This window comes from Zerene cesonia, chromosome 29 (assembly GCF_012273895.1).
Source record: "Zerene cesonia ecotype Mississippi chromosome 29, Zerene_cesonia_1.1, whole genome shotgun sequence".
NCBI lineage: Eukaryota > Metazoa > Arthropoda > Insecta > Lepidoptera > Pieridae > Zerene > Zerene cesonia.
The window spans coordinates 737,266-754,638 of record NC_052130.1 but is presented as its reverse complement, the minus strand read 5'-3'; the positions used below and the strand labels follow the sequence as shown (position 1 = coordinate 754,638).

Genomic DNA, 17,373 nt, shown 5'->3' with positions numbered 1-17,373 from the left:
CTAAAATCGCCAAAAAGTTCCCGAGATAAGCACGTTCAAAAAAATAAATATTTTATATCATGTAGTATAAATATAGATATATCATAAATAAAACAATAAGTCACAAATAAAACCGCCTACCGCTCTGCAAAGTTGGGCAAAAATTAATTTTATGAAAATAATTCGCATTCTGCTAATTAGAGCATAACCGCCAAGTTAGGTATGAACGGAAAAAAATTTACTTCGTTTGAAAACATTTTTGAGCTGCAAACAGAAAATTTTGTACTCGGCACATGACTTTATTCGGGACTAGCTGTTGCCCGCAGCTTTGCACGTATGGACAAAATAAACAATCATGGTACAAACTTTCATCCCCTATTCCCCTTGGGGGTAGAATTTATCGGAATCCGTTCTTAGCGGCCTACGTCATAACATCTATGCATGCCAAATTTCAGCCCGATCCGTCCAGTGGTTTGGGCTGTGCGTTTCAGTTAAATTCAAACCTTTAATCAACAACCTTTAAGTTATATTCGAATTCAAATTCAAATTTGTTCATAAAATCAAACACTTAACCTAACCTTACAGCTAAATACAGCATATACAGTACTATCTTAATATATATAAATCTCGTGTCACAATGTTTGTCCTCAATGGACTCCTAAACCACTTAACCGATTATAATAAAATTCGCACACCATGTGCAGTTCGATCCAACTTGAGAGATAGGATAGTTTAAATAATTTTAATTACGATAAATGATTACCCGGGCGGAGCCGGGGCGTGCAGCTAGTAGTATATATATTCGAGTTATTGAATGGAGTTCTATCACTTTATTTTTATTTTATTTAAATTCAAAATAGAAGTACATGGAAACGTATGCCAAATTCAATTAATTATAATTTATTATTCATTTTTAATTAAGAAGCACATTGGGCAGGGGTAGATGAGAATTACAAATGTAGTGTAAATAAAATTCACAGGCCAAAAAATTATTAATTATTACTCCATTAATTCCAACTTAATCAAATTTCTTAAAAATTTATTCTCTGTAAGCCTTGAACTCAGCTGGAATAAAGAACTAAGAACAAGATGAAAATTTTGAGACTGGAAAATTGTATATATTTAAATATAAACCCGTAAAATCCGGAGAGAAACTCCATTATTTTAGTCTCAGTCGGTTAAAAACGACCATTGAAATATCATTTCTACATAAACACTGGGCTCAAAAATCATCATGATAATTAAATTGCATATTTTTATTCATTAATTTCATTGCAAGTTTATGAAAGTTCAATATTTTTAAAAGTACTGATTTTTGAAAGTTGCCTATACGTTATTCCAGTTGTCCAGCTATCTACGTACCAAATTTCATTGCAACCGGTTCAGTAGGTTCAAACATACGCACATCACAAACTTTCGCATTTATAATATTAGTAGGATTTCAATGCTATAAAACTAATAATTAAATATTTCAAATCGTCCAATTTAATAATAGAATTGGAACTGACGGTGAAAAATAACGATAAATAATGACTCACAAATTTAACTTGTTTTCGGAACTAGCAAAACAACTATTACAAATGAGCTTAAAAAGCATAATAACAATTAGTCTGAAGTTAATCTGCGAACAATCTAGATTGCGCAAATTAAATTATAATTGGATTGTTTGCACGATACGGCTACGATTCGACGATACGATACGACATGTCGGCTACTGTAATTATTGTTTAAATTTAGAATACATAGAGTGTTGTAGTTTTTAACAATAATTGATATATACGTATGTTAAGTGATATATGTGATAAGGAAGACATATTCTGTAAAATATTTGTGTTTTTTCTACTCCTGTCTGTATTAAAAGTAACTTAGTTTAATTACTAAAATTGTAATTTAAATATTATTAACCTGTATCGGAATGAGAAATTTTTAAAATAACTATAATTATATATTTATATGAATTTGATCACGAGGCGAGAATCGAACCCGCGTCATTTTGCCAAACCGTAGCAACGCCTAGCCTCTCTTCGTTTTTTAATTGTACAATAAAGTATATGTTGATATAATATATAATAAATTTCTTACCTTGCATTGGGGGAACTGCTCCGGCGGCCTGCTCACGCGCCAGCCCAGCAAGGGCGGGATGCAAACCAGCGCGCTCATCAACCACACGGCAGCGATCATGAGGGCCGCGCGCGCAGGCGTCCGCTTCTTCAGGTAGTCTACCGCCTGGAGATAAATGCGATCTATATTATTTTCTTACTCATCTTAATATACATAAATGACGGGTCACATTTGTCAGCGACTAAACTACTCAAACGATGTCAATCAAACCACACCATATGCAGTTTGATCCAATATAAAAGAAAGGACAATTTTATAGTCATTCAATTACGATGAATGATTACGGGCGGGGCCGGGGAATGCAGCTAGTGTTATGTAATTATATGCATTACCGGTGGGCCACTATAACTATGGATATTTTATCAGTTTCTATAATACAAGTCTAGATTATTTTAACTTAAGAGCCTTCGATATCAGCGATCGTGAGAAAACTTCAGTAATATTTATTTCCATTAGGATACTTTAGGTCCAGGGACAGATCTCGACATTCACCTTGAAATATATTCAAATAGAGGTTATAAATTACGAATGTACTGCAAATATCTCGCCTTTAATAGGATAAAGGGTCCGGAGAAATTAGTGTCCTTGGAGAGCATTTTCGCTGATATCGGGATTGTTTCTATGATTTATTATGGACGTTCACGAATTTAGGTAGATGTTGCCAGTGAAAATTATGCTTGTTTGAATATTATAATTATGAATAGTTGTTGTGACGTCACGCTTCATTATTGCCTCGTTATGTTATCGATATGAAATCGAACATGTATTTCGATTTAATGTACAAACGACTTACGTTAGTTATGAAATCATAGGTAATTTTTTTGGATAATTCTTTACATCGTTTCTATGCGAACAAAATTTCATGAAAATCGGTGCAGGCGTTTCAGAGTAAGTTTCAAGAGTATGGTTGACTTTGCGAAACGAGAGTTTTTTATATATCTATACTAATATTATAAAGCTGAAGTGTTTGTTTGTTTGTTTGTTTGAACGCACTAATGTCAGGAACTATTGGTCCGATTTGAAAAATTCTTTCAATGTTACATAGCCCATTTATTGAGGAAGGCGTACCACAGGCGAAGCCGGGGTGGCCCGCTAGTGTAGATAGATAGATAGGCATATTTTCATTTTATTGTTTTTGTTTAAAGCTAAAAAAGTCCGTTGTATTCGTCTAAAACTGTCAAAGATCACGGCCACCACAGAATGTCAAAGAAATATTTTAATTAACTTAATATTAAGTGAAGTCCCGTGTCCCCTAGTGGGGTATGGGGCAGATGACGTACACCTGTTTCACTGATCGATTTTCTTTACGGACAAGTAGGTGATCAGCCTTCTGTGTCCTGCCAGACCGAGACATTATCTTTTATGCTTCCCCACTGCACTGGGAATTGCACCCAGGACCCCTCGGTTCTACGCTCATGCGTTAACCACTGTACCAAGGAGGCGGTCAATTAACTGAATATATCTAGTTTTAAAACTTTTAACACTTAAAACCAATTGAAATAGAGCCAATTTCAACTTAACAATTTTAAATTTAAATAACAGAATTTACGATTGTATATAAAATTGCAATAAAATGGATATTTTGTGACAGAGCGGAGTGTTGCCTGATCGTAAAACGAATTTAAATATTCAAGGAACATTCTATCTGGCTACACTAAGTCCGTAAAATCGTTCAGGTTTTGCTGTGTCTAGGTTTGAACGTTACAGTTTTATAGAAAAGTAAATAACAAATTGTTCATAAAATACGCTTATTAAAGAACCAACTAAATTGCTGTTATGCAGAATATTCATAAGCTAATTATTTTGTTAATCTTAGCGATTTTAATCAGGACAATAAGATAAACTAATGAAATTATTGTATTGTCACCAATCCAATCCTGTCCTATCCTATCTTATCCTACTAATCCTACTAATATTATAAATTCGAAAGTTTGTAAGGATGTGTGTGCGTTTGTTGCTCTTTCATCAAAAACTACTGAACCGATTGCAATAAAATGTGGTACATAGATAGCTGGACAACTGGAATAACATATAGGCAACTTTTTATCCCGATATTTCTACGGGATAACGCGAGTGAAACCGCGGGGCGCAGCTAGTCATTGATAAGTGTACAAAGTTTGGTGTGAATATGTCTGTTTAAATTGGTTCAAAATCAAATCTAAAGGAGTTAGTTATGTGCAAATATATAAACATACAAACGTACAGGTGAAGCTAATTATAGCGTGTTGAAAAGAAATATATTTTCCTATTCGAAAATACGAAATACATCATTATTTTAAGTAAGATTTTGGGACAACCATAAAGCAACATTTTTATTTATGTTTAATGGCGTCAGAATGAAAATGATACTCAGTCTACAACTTGAAATACAGATTTTAAGTTTCACCAAAATCGTTGCAATCGTTTATGTCAGAAAGAGTAACAATCATATTAACATCTACAAATAGTATCTTAAATGTAACAGGACTGTGTACAGGATACATAAAATTGAATTGAAAGATGCTAAAATCGATCGATTGTTTATGAGTTGTGCTGAAACAGTTGAATAAATATTGATATACTGATTGACCGGGCCAACGCAGTTTTGCCTTACTCTTATCATTCGGATTACATATGAAAAATACACGTTGGCCGATGCCTTGAACTACCCGATAAACACAAACAAATTTCCTAAAAATCGGTCCAGCGGTTAGGAGTATGGTAACTAATATTGTGACTCAAGAAGTTTATATATAGAGTTAAGCAGGATTACAGGTCAGATAAAAGGAAATAGTTCATGATTTACATTAGAATGCGTGCCACCGCTATTATTCAAATATTTAACTCCACTACATATACTACTGAATCGCAATGTAGGCACTACATTACGAGATCGCCTACATAGAACTAGATGGTGCCTATGCATTCCAAGCAATGTATTCATTCGTTTGTCATTGTGTCATTTGGTGACATAATATGCTGATAATATGCCACTGTCAGGGGGTCAATGTAGTATCCACTGAAAATCAGTGGAGAGTCTAAGTTCCTTTAATGGGCTTAGGCTCTTATACACTGAGTGGATCTCCCGTTTATATGAGGTTTATTTAACGTTTTGTAAATTAGATTATTTTTTATTAACTTTACCTTATATAAATAAATGTATTTTTTTTTCTTTCTTTCTTTTCTATATATAGCCTCTATTATCTGTTCCGTGAGCAGGATAGATATGTTTATGGTAGGTTTATAATTAAGTTTGAAAGATCTTAAGCAAACTTCTAGACAACCTAAACCTAACCTAAGTTTCTTCAGTTGGAACGGACGGGTAAGCTTAAAACTTTAGGATACAAAGGGCATAAGCAAAAAAATTGACTTCTGTGTTTAAATTGGATTATGTGGTCCTTAGGCTGATGTATATATCACAGAAGAGATAATTATATTTCACGCCCGAACTACTAAACGCATTTCGATGGTATTGGCAGTGCTAAAAATTACTTCCTTTGGCCCCTGGTATTCGTGGAAGAAACCGGGGACCAGCTAGTCTAAATAGACATAACCCAAAGGTGCCCGATCTAACAACGCACTGCGGAAACTACTTGTCCGATGGGGTTGGGATTTGGCATGCAAATAGCCGCTATGATGTAGGCATCTGGTAAAAAGGTTTTTGATTAATTCTACCCCCAAGGGAGTATAATAAGGGATGAAACCTTTACAACTTAACCCGGGTAACAGCTAGTCGAAAATGAATGGGATTCTATCCTATCCTACTAATATAAATGCGAAAGTTTGTGAGGATGGATGTACTCTTTCACGCTAAAACTATTGAACCGATTGCAACGAAATTTGTCACGTAGATAACTGGACAACTGGAATAACACATAGGCAACTTTTTATCTCGATATTCTTACGAGATACGGATTAACGCGGGTGAATCCGCGGGGCGCAGCTAGTACTAAAATATAGTAGCATACAAAACATCTCAAAATACATTAGGAAATGCACTCACACGTGTCAGGGTTTTGATGGTTCGTTTTACTGCAGTGTATTGGCAATAAAGTGAAGACGATATTTATTGCGTATTCCTACCGTGAATATAAATTGTTTGTTGTGTAAGTCGATGATAGTAAATGCGCGGCCTTTTTGTGCTCTTCATTGTCGATCATATTGTCTATGGAAACTCCTATCGTAGAAGATAACGTTTTGTTTGTAATGGTATAGGTGAATGACTACTTTCAGATATAATACTAAAAGACGTGGTTGCGTGGTGTTTGCGTTATTATTGATCGAGCACGTAACAATTAATGATCAGTTATAAACAATGATTTTTTTAAACTCTATATTAAACACTAGCGGTCCGCCCCGGCTTCGCCCGTGGTACATATATAGCCTATGGGCTATCACACTGAAAGAAATTTTCAAATCGGACCCGTAGTTCCTGAGATTAGTGCGTTTAAACAAACAAATGGTAAATATTTATGACTTTTTTTTTATTTCTACTTCAATAAAGGATATAAAAGTCTCTTGGGAAAACAATTCCATGCAGTTGACTATACAATTTTTAAACAGTATGGCACGGGGATGCCCCAGTGTCTATTAGACAATGTCTAGTATGTGGGAGTCGAGCACGCATCGGTACGAATTGGGCCAGCTCGCATCGGGGAAATACCACACTACCACAGAAGATTGGCGTGAAATAGCATACAGCTGTGTTTCGTTCGGTGAGTGGGGGAGTCGAAGGCCCATATCCTTTCCCTCACCCTTCCCAGTCCTTTCCTTTATTCCTCTTATCAATCCCTTCTTAATCCCTTTTCAATTTAAAGTCGGCAAACCATTTGTAGAGACGTAAGTTCTGCAATCATCCTTACGCCTCTCCAAATGTTCATGGGCGGTGTTAACGCTTACCATCAGGCAACCCATCAGCTAGCTAGCATCAGTATTCATGAGCCAATTTCTTATTTACTAGTATACTATTACATAATATTGGAGTCACTCCACCCGCGCAATCTTTATTGATAATATAATGATGTGAAACACCAAGCACCCGTAAATCAGATTTAACTGCAATCCCGTGAAATGGGCCATTAAATTTATAGTAAACATATTACATTGTAACCGTTTAATTTTATACGTGCCCCGGAATAACGTATGTATTATTGGATTTCGTCATATTCTGACGTTATAATTTACAATTGAATCCATTAGGTATGGAGGAAACTTCGAGAATTTGGGTCATATTATAAGCCATATATACCATAATGATGTAATAAGGTAACTAGAGGATATTAATCGGTATTATAGGGAACTAGTTATACGATAGAAACGTAGTTAAAAACAAGCTTTAATAAGAGAAGCAATTTAAAAGAGTCAATTGCTCTAAAAAGTGTATTAGAAATTAACCCTGGCGATGCCAGTCAAGATAATAAAATAAACACATAAAATTATTGTATTATCACCAATCCTTGATAAACATACAAAGTTTGAATTAAATCTATCAAAATCTTGTGAAAGATTGGATTTCTTTCACACATAATGAATCAACCCAAAAACTGCAAAATCAATTATGAAAAAATTATCACCAATTCAATGCTAAATCATTCCTGAATAACATAGGCTTTTATCACAACCCAGATGGAGCCGGGAACCGAGTGCTAGTCGAATGTAAATATTGCCGAGCCACTATTGTTTTATTCACCATACATACCTACATGTAAATATATATAACTCAAAGATGACTGATTGACATAGAGATCTATCAACGCACAGCCCAAACCACTGGACGGATCGGGCTGAAATTTGGCAAGCAGATAGATGTTATCACGTAGGCATCCGCTAAGAAAGGATTTTGATAAATTCTTCCCCCAAGAGGATAAAATAGGGTATGAAAGTTTGTACCATGACAATTTATTAAGACCACGCAGGCGAAGCTGCAAGCAACAGCTAGTTATAATATAAATAATAAAAAAGCCTACACAAGAAAGCGATCCAGAGGCAATTTATTTTTATTTTTTCGCTAATAAATCGTAACATCCCATCCATCAAACGAAAGGTTATTTATTAAATTATAACTTTGTTATATTTTGACACAAAATACGCCATTGGGAATAAATATAGATGTTAGGTAAATAATACGCAATTTATTTCGTTTTCGTGTTAAGTCCTTTGCCCCTTTGGGGTATGGGGCGTAATAATCGCTGGTCTTGATTTTCTGATAGTTGTCAGTATAAGAATATGTGAGCTTCAATTTAAATACTTTTTAACTGATTTAATAGTTATTACTAGCTGTAACCCGCGGCGTCACTCGTGGTACGTGGGTGAAAAGTAGCCAATGTGCTAAATTTCATACAGATACGATAATATTTTCGCGTGAGAGAGTAACAAACATCCACACAACCATCCTTACATACTTACAAAATTTCGCGTTTTTAATATTAGCAGAATTAACGTGATACAAGTTCGTTTTTCGCAGATAAGATACTGCAATAGCCAAATGTGCAATTTGTTAAAAAATCTTAGAAAATATTCCTTTTATATAAAAGGAATATATTTCTAAGATTCTATATCTGAATACTATATTCGATTTCGATTCGATATCTAAATACTCCATTTATCATTAACACAAATAAAATAATTCAAATATGGAACACAAGAAAAAAAAGCGAATAGCCACCCGTAATTCGAATAACAAACACAATTTAAATTTGAGCGCGAAACCGAATCTAACCGGCTCGAATTGAAAATTCCAGTGCATTCCACAATAAACAAGTAAAGAATATAGTGGATATGGGTACATAAGAATAAAAGACTTCTACGTATTCTCTCAAATACGTAGATTTCCCAGGCGTATCCCGCATTTTCAACCGTTCCTTACCAATTTGAGAACGTCTATTTGAAAAAGATAGTGCGAACACAGCTTTTTTTAATTGTCGCCTCTATCGGTTTGCATCCGTGTATGCAAAGCTTTACTTATTTTTTTTAAATTGCACGCTTTGTTTGTTGGATCTCTATTTAACTGTGCTAGTGTGTACTTGTTTAGATATTTATTTTATCGGTTGGATATTGTAAAAACGGAATACAGATTGATTTTTGTTGTTCTATTTTTAAAGTTCGATGCAAATTTGAGCAATGGATAATATCTTTGTGTGTGTGAATAATGACGTGTCTATTGTCTTAATGCTTGTATGTGTGGCGGTACAACATAGATTTAAAGAAATGCTTCCTTACTGTGTACTAATCTTTAATACCCAGTTTATATTAATATGTACGGAAAATTCACAAGACATTAGGTAACTATTTACGTGTATGTTCCACATTGTACAAGCATTTTAAAATGAGTACCAATCTAAATCCTTATTAGCGTTCATACATTTTTACTATCTGGTGTACGCAACATCGTCTGATCTCAAAAGGTATATATTTTCATGATTTTTAATTCCATACTTTTAATATTCAGTGCTAGGCCTACGTCTATTAATAGACCATCCAATCCTTGCAAAATATAGCAATAAATATCGTTGATTTTAACTTCTAAATTATGACATTAATAAAAAAATATTTCATATCAGGAAAAGTGCAGGCTTACGATACAAGCTGTCTTAGATCTGCAGTGTATATCATACTAGCTGTGCCCCGCGGTTTTACCCACGTACTATCTTATTTATATTATTTTTTAGCCTATAACCTTCCACAATAAATGGGCTATCTAACACTGAAAGAATTTTTCAAATCGGACCAGTAGTTCTTGAAATTAGCGTGTTCAACCAAACTTTAATTAAGAAAAAAAAAATTGAAATTATAAAACACTAGCGGTCCGCCCCGGCTTCGCCCATGGTACACATATAGCTTATGGCCTTCCTCAATAAATGGCCTATCTAACACTGAAAAAAATTTTCAAATCGGACCAATAGTTCCTGAGATTAGTGAATTCAAACAAACAAACAAATTCTTCAGCTTAATAATATCAGTATAGATATCAGATTTAGAGGCCAAAGCCACGTGCGTCGTTTAATTCCAAGTCTGCAGAAGCCCGTTGGTTGTCACGCAAGTAAATAGCTTTCTGACATTGATACCTGTGTCACGCTGTCTGGATCCATTTGACGAAACTAAATTCAAAGTCATTTTGATTATGATATTCTAACCAGTGGCGTAGCTAGGGGGACAAGGGCCCTGGTGCATGGGGCAATAATCGGGCCCTCCTCCCCTCTTTCCGCCTTCCTACCCTCTTTCAAAGCTGAGGTTAGAGAGCCCCCTGAGCTCGGGGGCCCTGGTGCACTGCACCACCTGGCCATATGATAGCTACGCCACTGATTCTAACTGGCGCATGTGGCTTGGTGGTTTTACTTTGTCGCTAAATTGGGTTGTTTGTTTTGTCAGAACGGAGCTGGTGGGTCGCCTGATGGTAAGGGATCACGACCGCTCATGAACATTTGTAGAGGTTGCTTCTGCGCTGTTTTTTATGTCATCGTCGGAAATGGAGCTGGTGGGTCGGCTGATGGTAAGCGCTACCACCGCCCATGAACACTAGGAGAGGCGTAAGGTTGATTGCAAACCTTACGCCACTACAAATAGATTGCTGACTTCAAATTGGAAAGAATTGACGACAAGAATAAAGGAAAGGACAAGGAAATGTAAGGAAAAGGATATGGGCCTCCGAGCGAGAGATTTCCCATTTGTAAGTCAGACATTTACTTGTCAATTAGGTGTCAAATGTCATTTGAAATTAAACGATTTGCTTGGAAATCCTTTTTGCATTTTTATGATGATTATTTTATTATGCCTGATTTTAACATCATAGTCTAATATAAACGTTATTATCTTAGATTGATTATTCATTTCAACTTGACACTTATGACGTCACAAAATGGCGCACAGTCTATCCTATTCTTAGTCGAATCGTATTGAGGGTTGAAAAAGTGTTTTAGTAGGAAAACATTTAACTCGCATAGTTTTTATGGCGCTCTCATTACAGGTTCCATTTTGTTTGAAGCTCGATCCATTATATTTAATTGATGGAACGCTAATGGCGAGAACTGACTACTTTTATGGTACTTCATTTATTATAATGGTAAATTATTATTATTATAAAACTTTTTTCTAAAACTTCTTCTGAAGTAGTTTTTTAAAGAAAATTCTAAAGGACGAATGCCTTGTTTGTATTGACGATTTTGATGTTGAAATCAAAAGAAAACCATAGTTAAGTGAGTTTGATAAGCATTTCTTGTATAATGCTAGGTTTACTCAACTTGATAGCAAATATAAAATGTTGTAAAATACGAGGACTTTTGACTGTGATCTCAAAACAATTGTCAAAATTTAAATCTTTAAAACTACGCAACAGATATTGATGCCGTTTTTTTAAAGATAGAGTGATACAAGAGGAAGATTTACATGTATAACTAGCTGTTCGCCCCGGCTTCGCCCGTGGTACATATATAGTCTATGTTACTCGTGGATAACGTAGCTTTCGAATGGTGAAAGAATTTTTAAAATCGGTCCAGTAGTTTTTGAGCCTATTCATTACAACCAAACAAACAAAGTTTTCCTCTTTATAATATTAGTGTAGATAACATCTATTAAGCTACTCCGAATTTAACACGTGTGAAACCGCGGGCAAAATCTAGTAAATGAAATAAGAGAATCTTAAAAATACGATGCAAAAGTTTAACCCCGATGCAGTAATTTTTAAAACACACCACAATTTTTAAACTTGCCAACTATAGTGGGAAATATGATAAAATCCACAGTAGCAGGTGTTATAGAATTCCGGAAGTTCAAAATTAAATTTTATCATCGCGAGAGAAAGTTGCTAAGTTTACAAAACTAAGAGCACTGATACGATATTCTACTGAGTTAGAAAGAAAATAAATTTACATGATGCTGGTATAATCTGTACAACTTTATACTCTGTGGGACTAGAGAGTCTGTATTTATATTATTATTAATTTGTGGTCAATACAAGGAGAGTATTGTAAATGCCAAACATTGCCAACAATTTTTTTTATGTAAGAGCTGGAACTGAATTGGTGAATAGTTTAAAGGTAAACGAACAGGACCCATAAACATTTTCAGAGTTAATAGTAAAAAAAAAATATGTACTGTAATATATATTGTATATCTTTTATTATTGTCGTAAATCCTTTCCTTATCCCTTAAGCCATAAAAGTGGAAAGCGCATTCGCAGATTTACTAATTCGGCGAATGTTCATAGCAAATATTTTTAAATTGGTGTGGCAGACTAATTAAGTAAATATATATTGTTTGTTACGAATTTTTTTTAAATAAGGGGTTACGCAAAGGATTACCGTTGGGTAAGAAGTATCAATTTTATCCTGCCTCCATCAATAAATGGGCAAAAACAAAAATAATTTTTCAAAGTGGACCAGTACTTCCTGATATTAGCGCGTTTAAACAAATAAACAAACTCTTCAGCTTTATAATATTAGTATAAATAAGTACAGCTCTTTCGTAACCATGTCATACATTAATTATACGAGCGTCTCTTATTCCGGACAATGTCTAATTAAACGTTGAATGAAGTGACAGCTTGTAATTTGGACCCTAAATGTGCTTAATGATGATAATCCTATAATTACAAACGATCGGTTATGCTCTCGCTAGACTGAGCGAAATATATACTAGCTTTTAGCTAGTCTAGTCTAATTGGATGACCTTGTTGTTTGAGATAGTGTAACAGTATTTATATCACAGGTATATCATAGCCTCGGCTTTACAATTTCACTAGTAATATCATAGTATTATGTAATCTGTGGTTAAATTATAATTTATGAAAGCCTCCTTGGTTCAGTTAGCACGTGAGGGTATAACCGAGGGGTCCTAGGTTTGATTCCTGGGAAACAAAACAAAAAATAAACTTAAGCTAAAATTTTAAATACATTTCACATTTAGTTCAATACGTGACCAAATGTGGTAGTATATGTGTGTGTGCTAATATCCCTCTAGTATCCTGCTGCCATCTCTTTCATAATATTATGTCTATATATTGTATAATACAACATGATTTTTCTCGAGTAATATGAGAATTATCGATAATATGCATTATATGTTTATAAAAACTTTTGACACAAATAACAGCCGAAATCTGCTAGTCGTGCCACAATTATAACAGCATGGTTAACCACGTGCCTATAAAGAAAAATAAAGCAATATTCCTTCCTTTTCTATGAAACATTATGAATACTGATCCCAATACAAAAGGTTAAGACAGGCGTAAATACAACACGACAGATATCAAATTTAACGAGATATTCCGTAGTCTTGTATTGACTATAATATTTTCTATCGCGAGGCTGTTTCTTTATGTGGAAGAAGCGCAAGGAATGTAACGAAGTATCTGATTAGAGTTGAACATTCGACAATGTTCTAGAACATTCTAGAACATTGGCGAATGTTCTTTGTTTATGGAGAATAAATAGAATAGAACATTCTAGAACATTGACGAATGTTCTTTGTTTATGGAGAATAATTAATAGATCTGATGATGCTTTCGGATTTCATTTGTCAACTGACTTAAAAGATGAGGTTCGCAATGAGCATTTTTTGTGTTTGTTACGTCAGAACTTAACATTTTTTATTTGAAAACTGGTATCTGCTGATGTGGTTTAATTTGGCTTAGGTTATAACTTTGAAGATGGTTTGCTTTTTTATAAAAAATTGTCATATTTTCACACAGTAATATATTTTTAAATGATTTTGGTTGAACAGAATATAAATATTTACGTGACAGTTACGTGGTCAGCCATGCGGTGACCCATCTATAAACTGACCACGACAAACTTCGTTTAACCTACCTAGTTGAAGAAATTTAAAGCATTTCCTATTTAAGAAATGCCATGAATTTTTCTACACTTAACTTTAGAACTTAATAGATATATGTTTTTTCGTATTTTCTGTTCAAATAATAGATTATCGGGCCTGGTATCTTAAAAACCTTATTATCTTAAAAAAATAAAAATTGTGTACCAAAAAAAGCTTTAACGTCGGTTTTAAAGAATACATTAAAAATGCTTTTAAAGTATTACCAGAACCCAAAATCATTTTACGATTCCATCGCAATGATTCTTGCTCAGAAAGAAAGTGCACTCGTAACTGCCGAGTTATTTTTTCCGTTTTTATGTTAAAAATAGTGATAATATTTTACTTTTGTATATACAGAATTTTATAGACGCGTAAGTACGTGAAATAGTGAAATCTTCCTATAGTTTATGTAAAAATAAGAATGTCTTAGACCAGCACAAAAACATCTTGCAGAATTCCTTTATTTTGATACTCAATATCGATGTTCTATAAATACGGCATTGCTGTCCGTCTGAATGTATGACTGTCTGTCTGTCCTTCCATCTGTCACTAGGCTCAATTTCATAAACCGAGATAGTTAGACAGTTGACATTTTCACAGACTATGTGCTTCTGAAGTTAAGCAATGGTTGGCACGATCGTAACTTGGATAGGTAGTCATTTCTTCTGCAAATGCTCTTAGAAAGAGTGATTCATTCATACTAACATCTATTAAACTACTCTGAAGTAAACGCGTGCGAAGCCGCGGGCAAAAGCTAGGTACTATCTTTATTGTGGGAGTCGAGCACGCTTCGGCACGAATTGGGCTAGCTCGCACCGGGGGAGGTACCACACCCCCACAGAAAACCGGCGTGAAATAGTGGCATGCCACTGTGTTTCGTACGGTGAGTGGGGGAGCCGGAGGTCCGTTTCCTTTTCCTCACCCGTCCTAGTCCATTCCTTCTTTCCAGTCGTTAATCCTTTCCTTTTCCCTTACCCCATAAAAGCGGGCAGCGCATTCACAGAGGTACTACCTTTGCGAATGTTCATGGGTGGTGGTGATCGCTTTACATCAGGCGAACCACCAGCTCAGCTGCCCACTATGACATAAAAAAAAGAAAAAAAAAATAGGTGCAGCTATCATGCTGCGTGTAAAACCGCGGGGCCCAGCTAGTCTTATATAAGCAGAGATAATATTATCTTTACCCCAACTAAGATAACTCCAAGCATGTTGTCACAAAATTACGCGCCAAACTTATAAGTGGCTTATAATAATCATATTTTTCACGGTACCAAAAGTTTCGAGTGAATTTGCATAATTCTTCAGTGAGTTATTGAATTTCTGAACAGTTTGTGCCGCTGGTATTAACGGCGCAGTGCAATTTATGCTCTCATACACTGAAGCATGCACGACAAACACGTTTACCACGTGTTCTCTACTCGATGCTAACTCACTCGCAACTCACTTTGATTTTGGTGAGATGTTTATGAGAATTCACTGCGATTTCTATCTGAAAGCTCCTATGAGTGGGGTTAGCCACGCTGTACGAATGCGGGTTGGCAGATGTCTTGTCTCGTCGAACTTTTGATTATTTGAAATTCGCATGACTCACAGTTTTTTCCATCTTAAACCGATCAATGTGTAGATAAATTGAAAAATCAATTTTTTTCTTGCAAGCTCGGCTGACCTCGAACCTCCAAATTTTCAATTAAGATCCTAACCTATATATATATTATATATCTAACCTATAGATAACTAGGTGTGCTTTGCGGCTTCTAGCTTATTCTTAGTTATATTTTATCCTTCCTCCATAAATAAACTATAACTATTAGTTATTTCAGTGGCATAAAAAAGAAAACAAGATCTTATGCTTATTTTTTTAATATTATGAGTATTGTCGATGTATTGTTTAAAGCTTAATATACATAGAAATATATAGAAACAAATAACAAGATATTATAGAAAAAGTAAAAATAATGCCTCAAACACAAACTTAAACAAGTACGTAATGCATCTGACTCATAACAGAGCATATTAAAAACAAAGTAGATGTACATTTTTCAATCGTACAAGCCTATTTGAGCCTATTTTAAATGTCGAAAAATAGTAGGGGATAAAGCTGGTTTCACACGGTCTTATTCCCGCGCGGCTAGCAACGCTGATATATCATATTGAATTCTACTTCGGAAATCCAACGTGAATGGAACTTTATTTAGTTGTAAAGTGCGACTTAATGCGATGATACGCTCCGATATATTTCTCAAACGAAATGTTGTGACGCGGTTCGCGTTGAGGTTTTGTGTTGCGAGCTTTTGTTTTTTTTTTTGTTTTGCTAGGAAAAGTGCACAGATTATAAAATAGAATGTCATTTTTTTTAAACTTCCCGCTTCTTTGAATATGGAATGTCTTTGTTGAATGTGAATTTCTCTCACCAAAGGTTTAAATGTTGCCAAAGAGATTGACTTCTGAGACAATTGCGCAAATGCATCATAATGCTGTGTTATTTTTAGTGAGTTCCCAGCGAGCGAGAGATTTGATTCACTAATTCGATGATACGAGCCGTCTCTGGTTTGGAAGTGCACTTCAAGAGGCCGCCTGTTACACCGTCGTGTAACCAAAATTACTTATTTTAATATCAATTGATTATAAATTATTGGAATGTATTTTCTTACTAATATAAATACACCTAAACGACAATTAAATATTTGCATCGAAAGTAGTGTTAAGTGAACTGTGGTTACTTTAACAACTAGTGGTCTGCCCTGGCTTCGTCCATGGTACATTTATATTCTACAGCATTCAGGAATCACATGTATATCTCATGGTGAAAGAATGTTTGAAATCGGTCCTAAAGTTCTTGAGATTAACGCTTTTAAACAAACAAAATTTCAGCTATGTATCGTTATTAGTATAGATTCATCGGCGATTATAGTAGAGCCTCTAGAAATTTAGTTGATTAAAATAAAAATAAAATAAAGATAGTTTATTTCATTTCCAACTTTACAAAATATGGAGTAGTAGGGACCTCCTAGTAAGTTTAAGAAAAAACCTGTGTCAGGAGGACCCGCTCTTCCTTAACTTAAGTATTATAACTAGCTATGTGAAAATTTGAATAAACCGATTATAACTAGATATTAATAGTAAATTGTGAAGTGTACGAATGTGTGTATATGTGTGTGTAAGTGTGTGTAAATGTATGTGTGTGAGTGTGCGTGTGTCAGTTTATGTGTGTATATTAGAATTAGAGTGCGTATATGTAAGTGAAGACATATAGGTAAATAGCAGTGTAAATCTCTTCGATGGTATGATTATATGTATGTAATGGAAATTATGTATTATGGAGGGTACTATACAGAATTTAAATAAATAATAATAATATTAAATAAATATATAATTTACAAATGGCCAGAAGTTGCGAGGAGGTTTTCGGTGTTTTCATAGTTAAGTGTTTTTAACCAGTTCATTAAAGTTTTTTTAAGGTCACTACAATTTAAACTATGAATATTC

At 34.6% G+C, this 17,373-nt stretch overlaps 1 protein-coding gene across 1 annotated transcript in view; it reads right to left on the bottom strand.

Annotated features, from left to right (window-relative positions):
• The window catches only part of LOC119837880 (alpha-2Db adrenergic receptor-like), a 277,024-nt gene that overhangs the window by 140,092 nt on the left and 119,559 nt on the right, over positions 1 to 17,373 (bottom strand). The window contains exon 3 of the mRNA XM_038363664.1: positions 2,062 to 2,205. Within this exon, the coding sequence (XP_038219592.1) occupies positions 2,062 to 2,205 (144 nt within the window). The remainder of the gene's footprint in view (positions 1 to 2,061; positions 2,206 to 17,373) is intronic.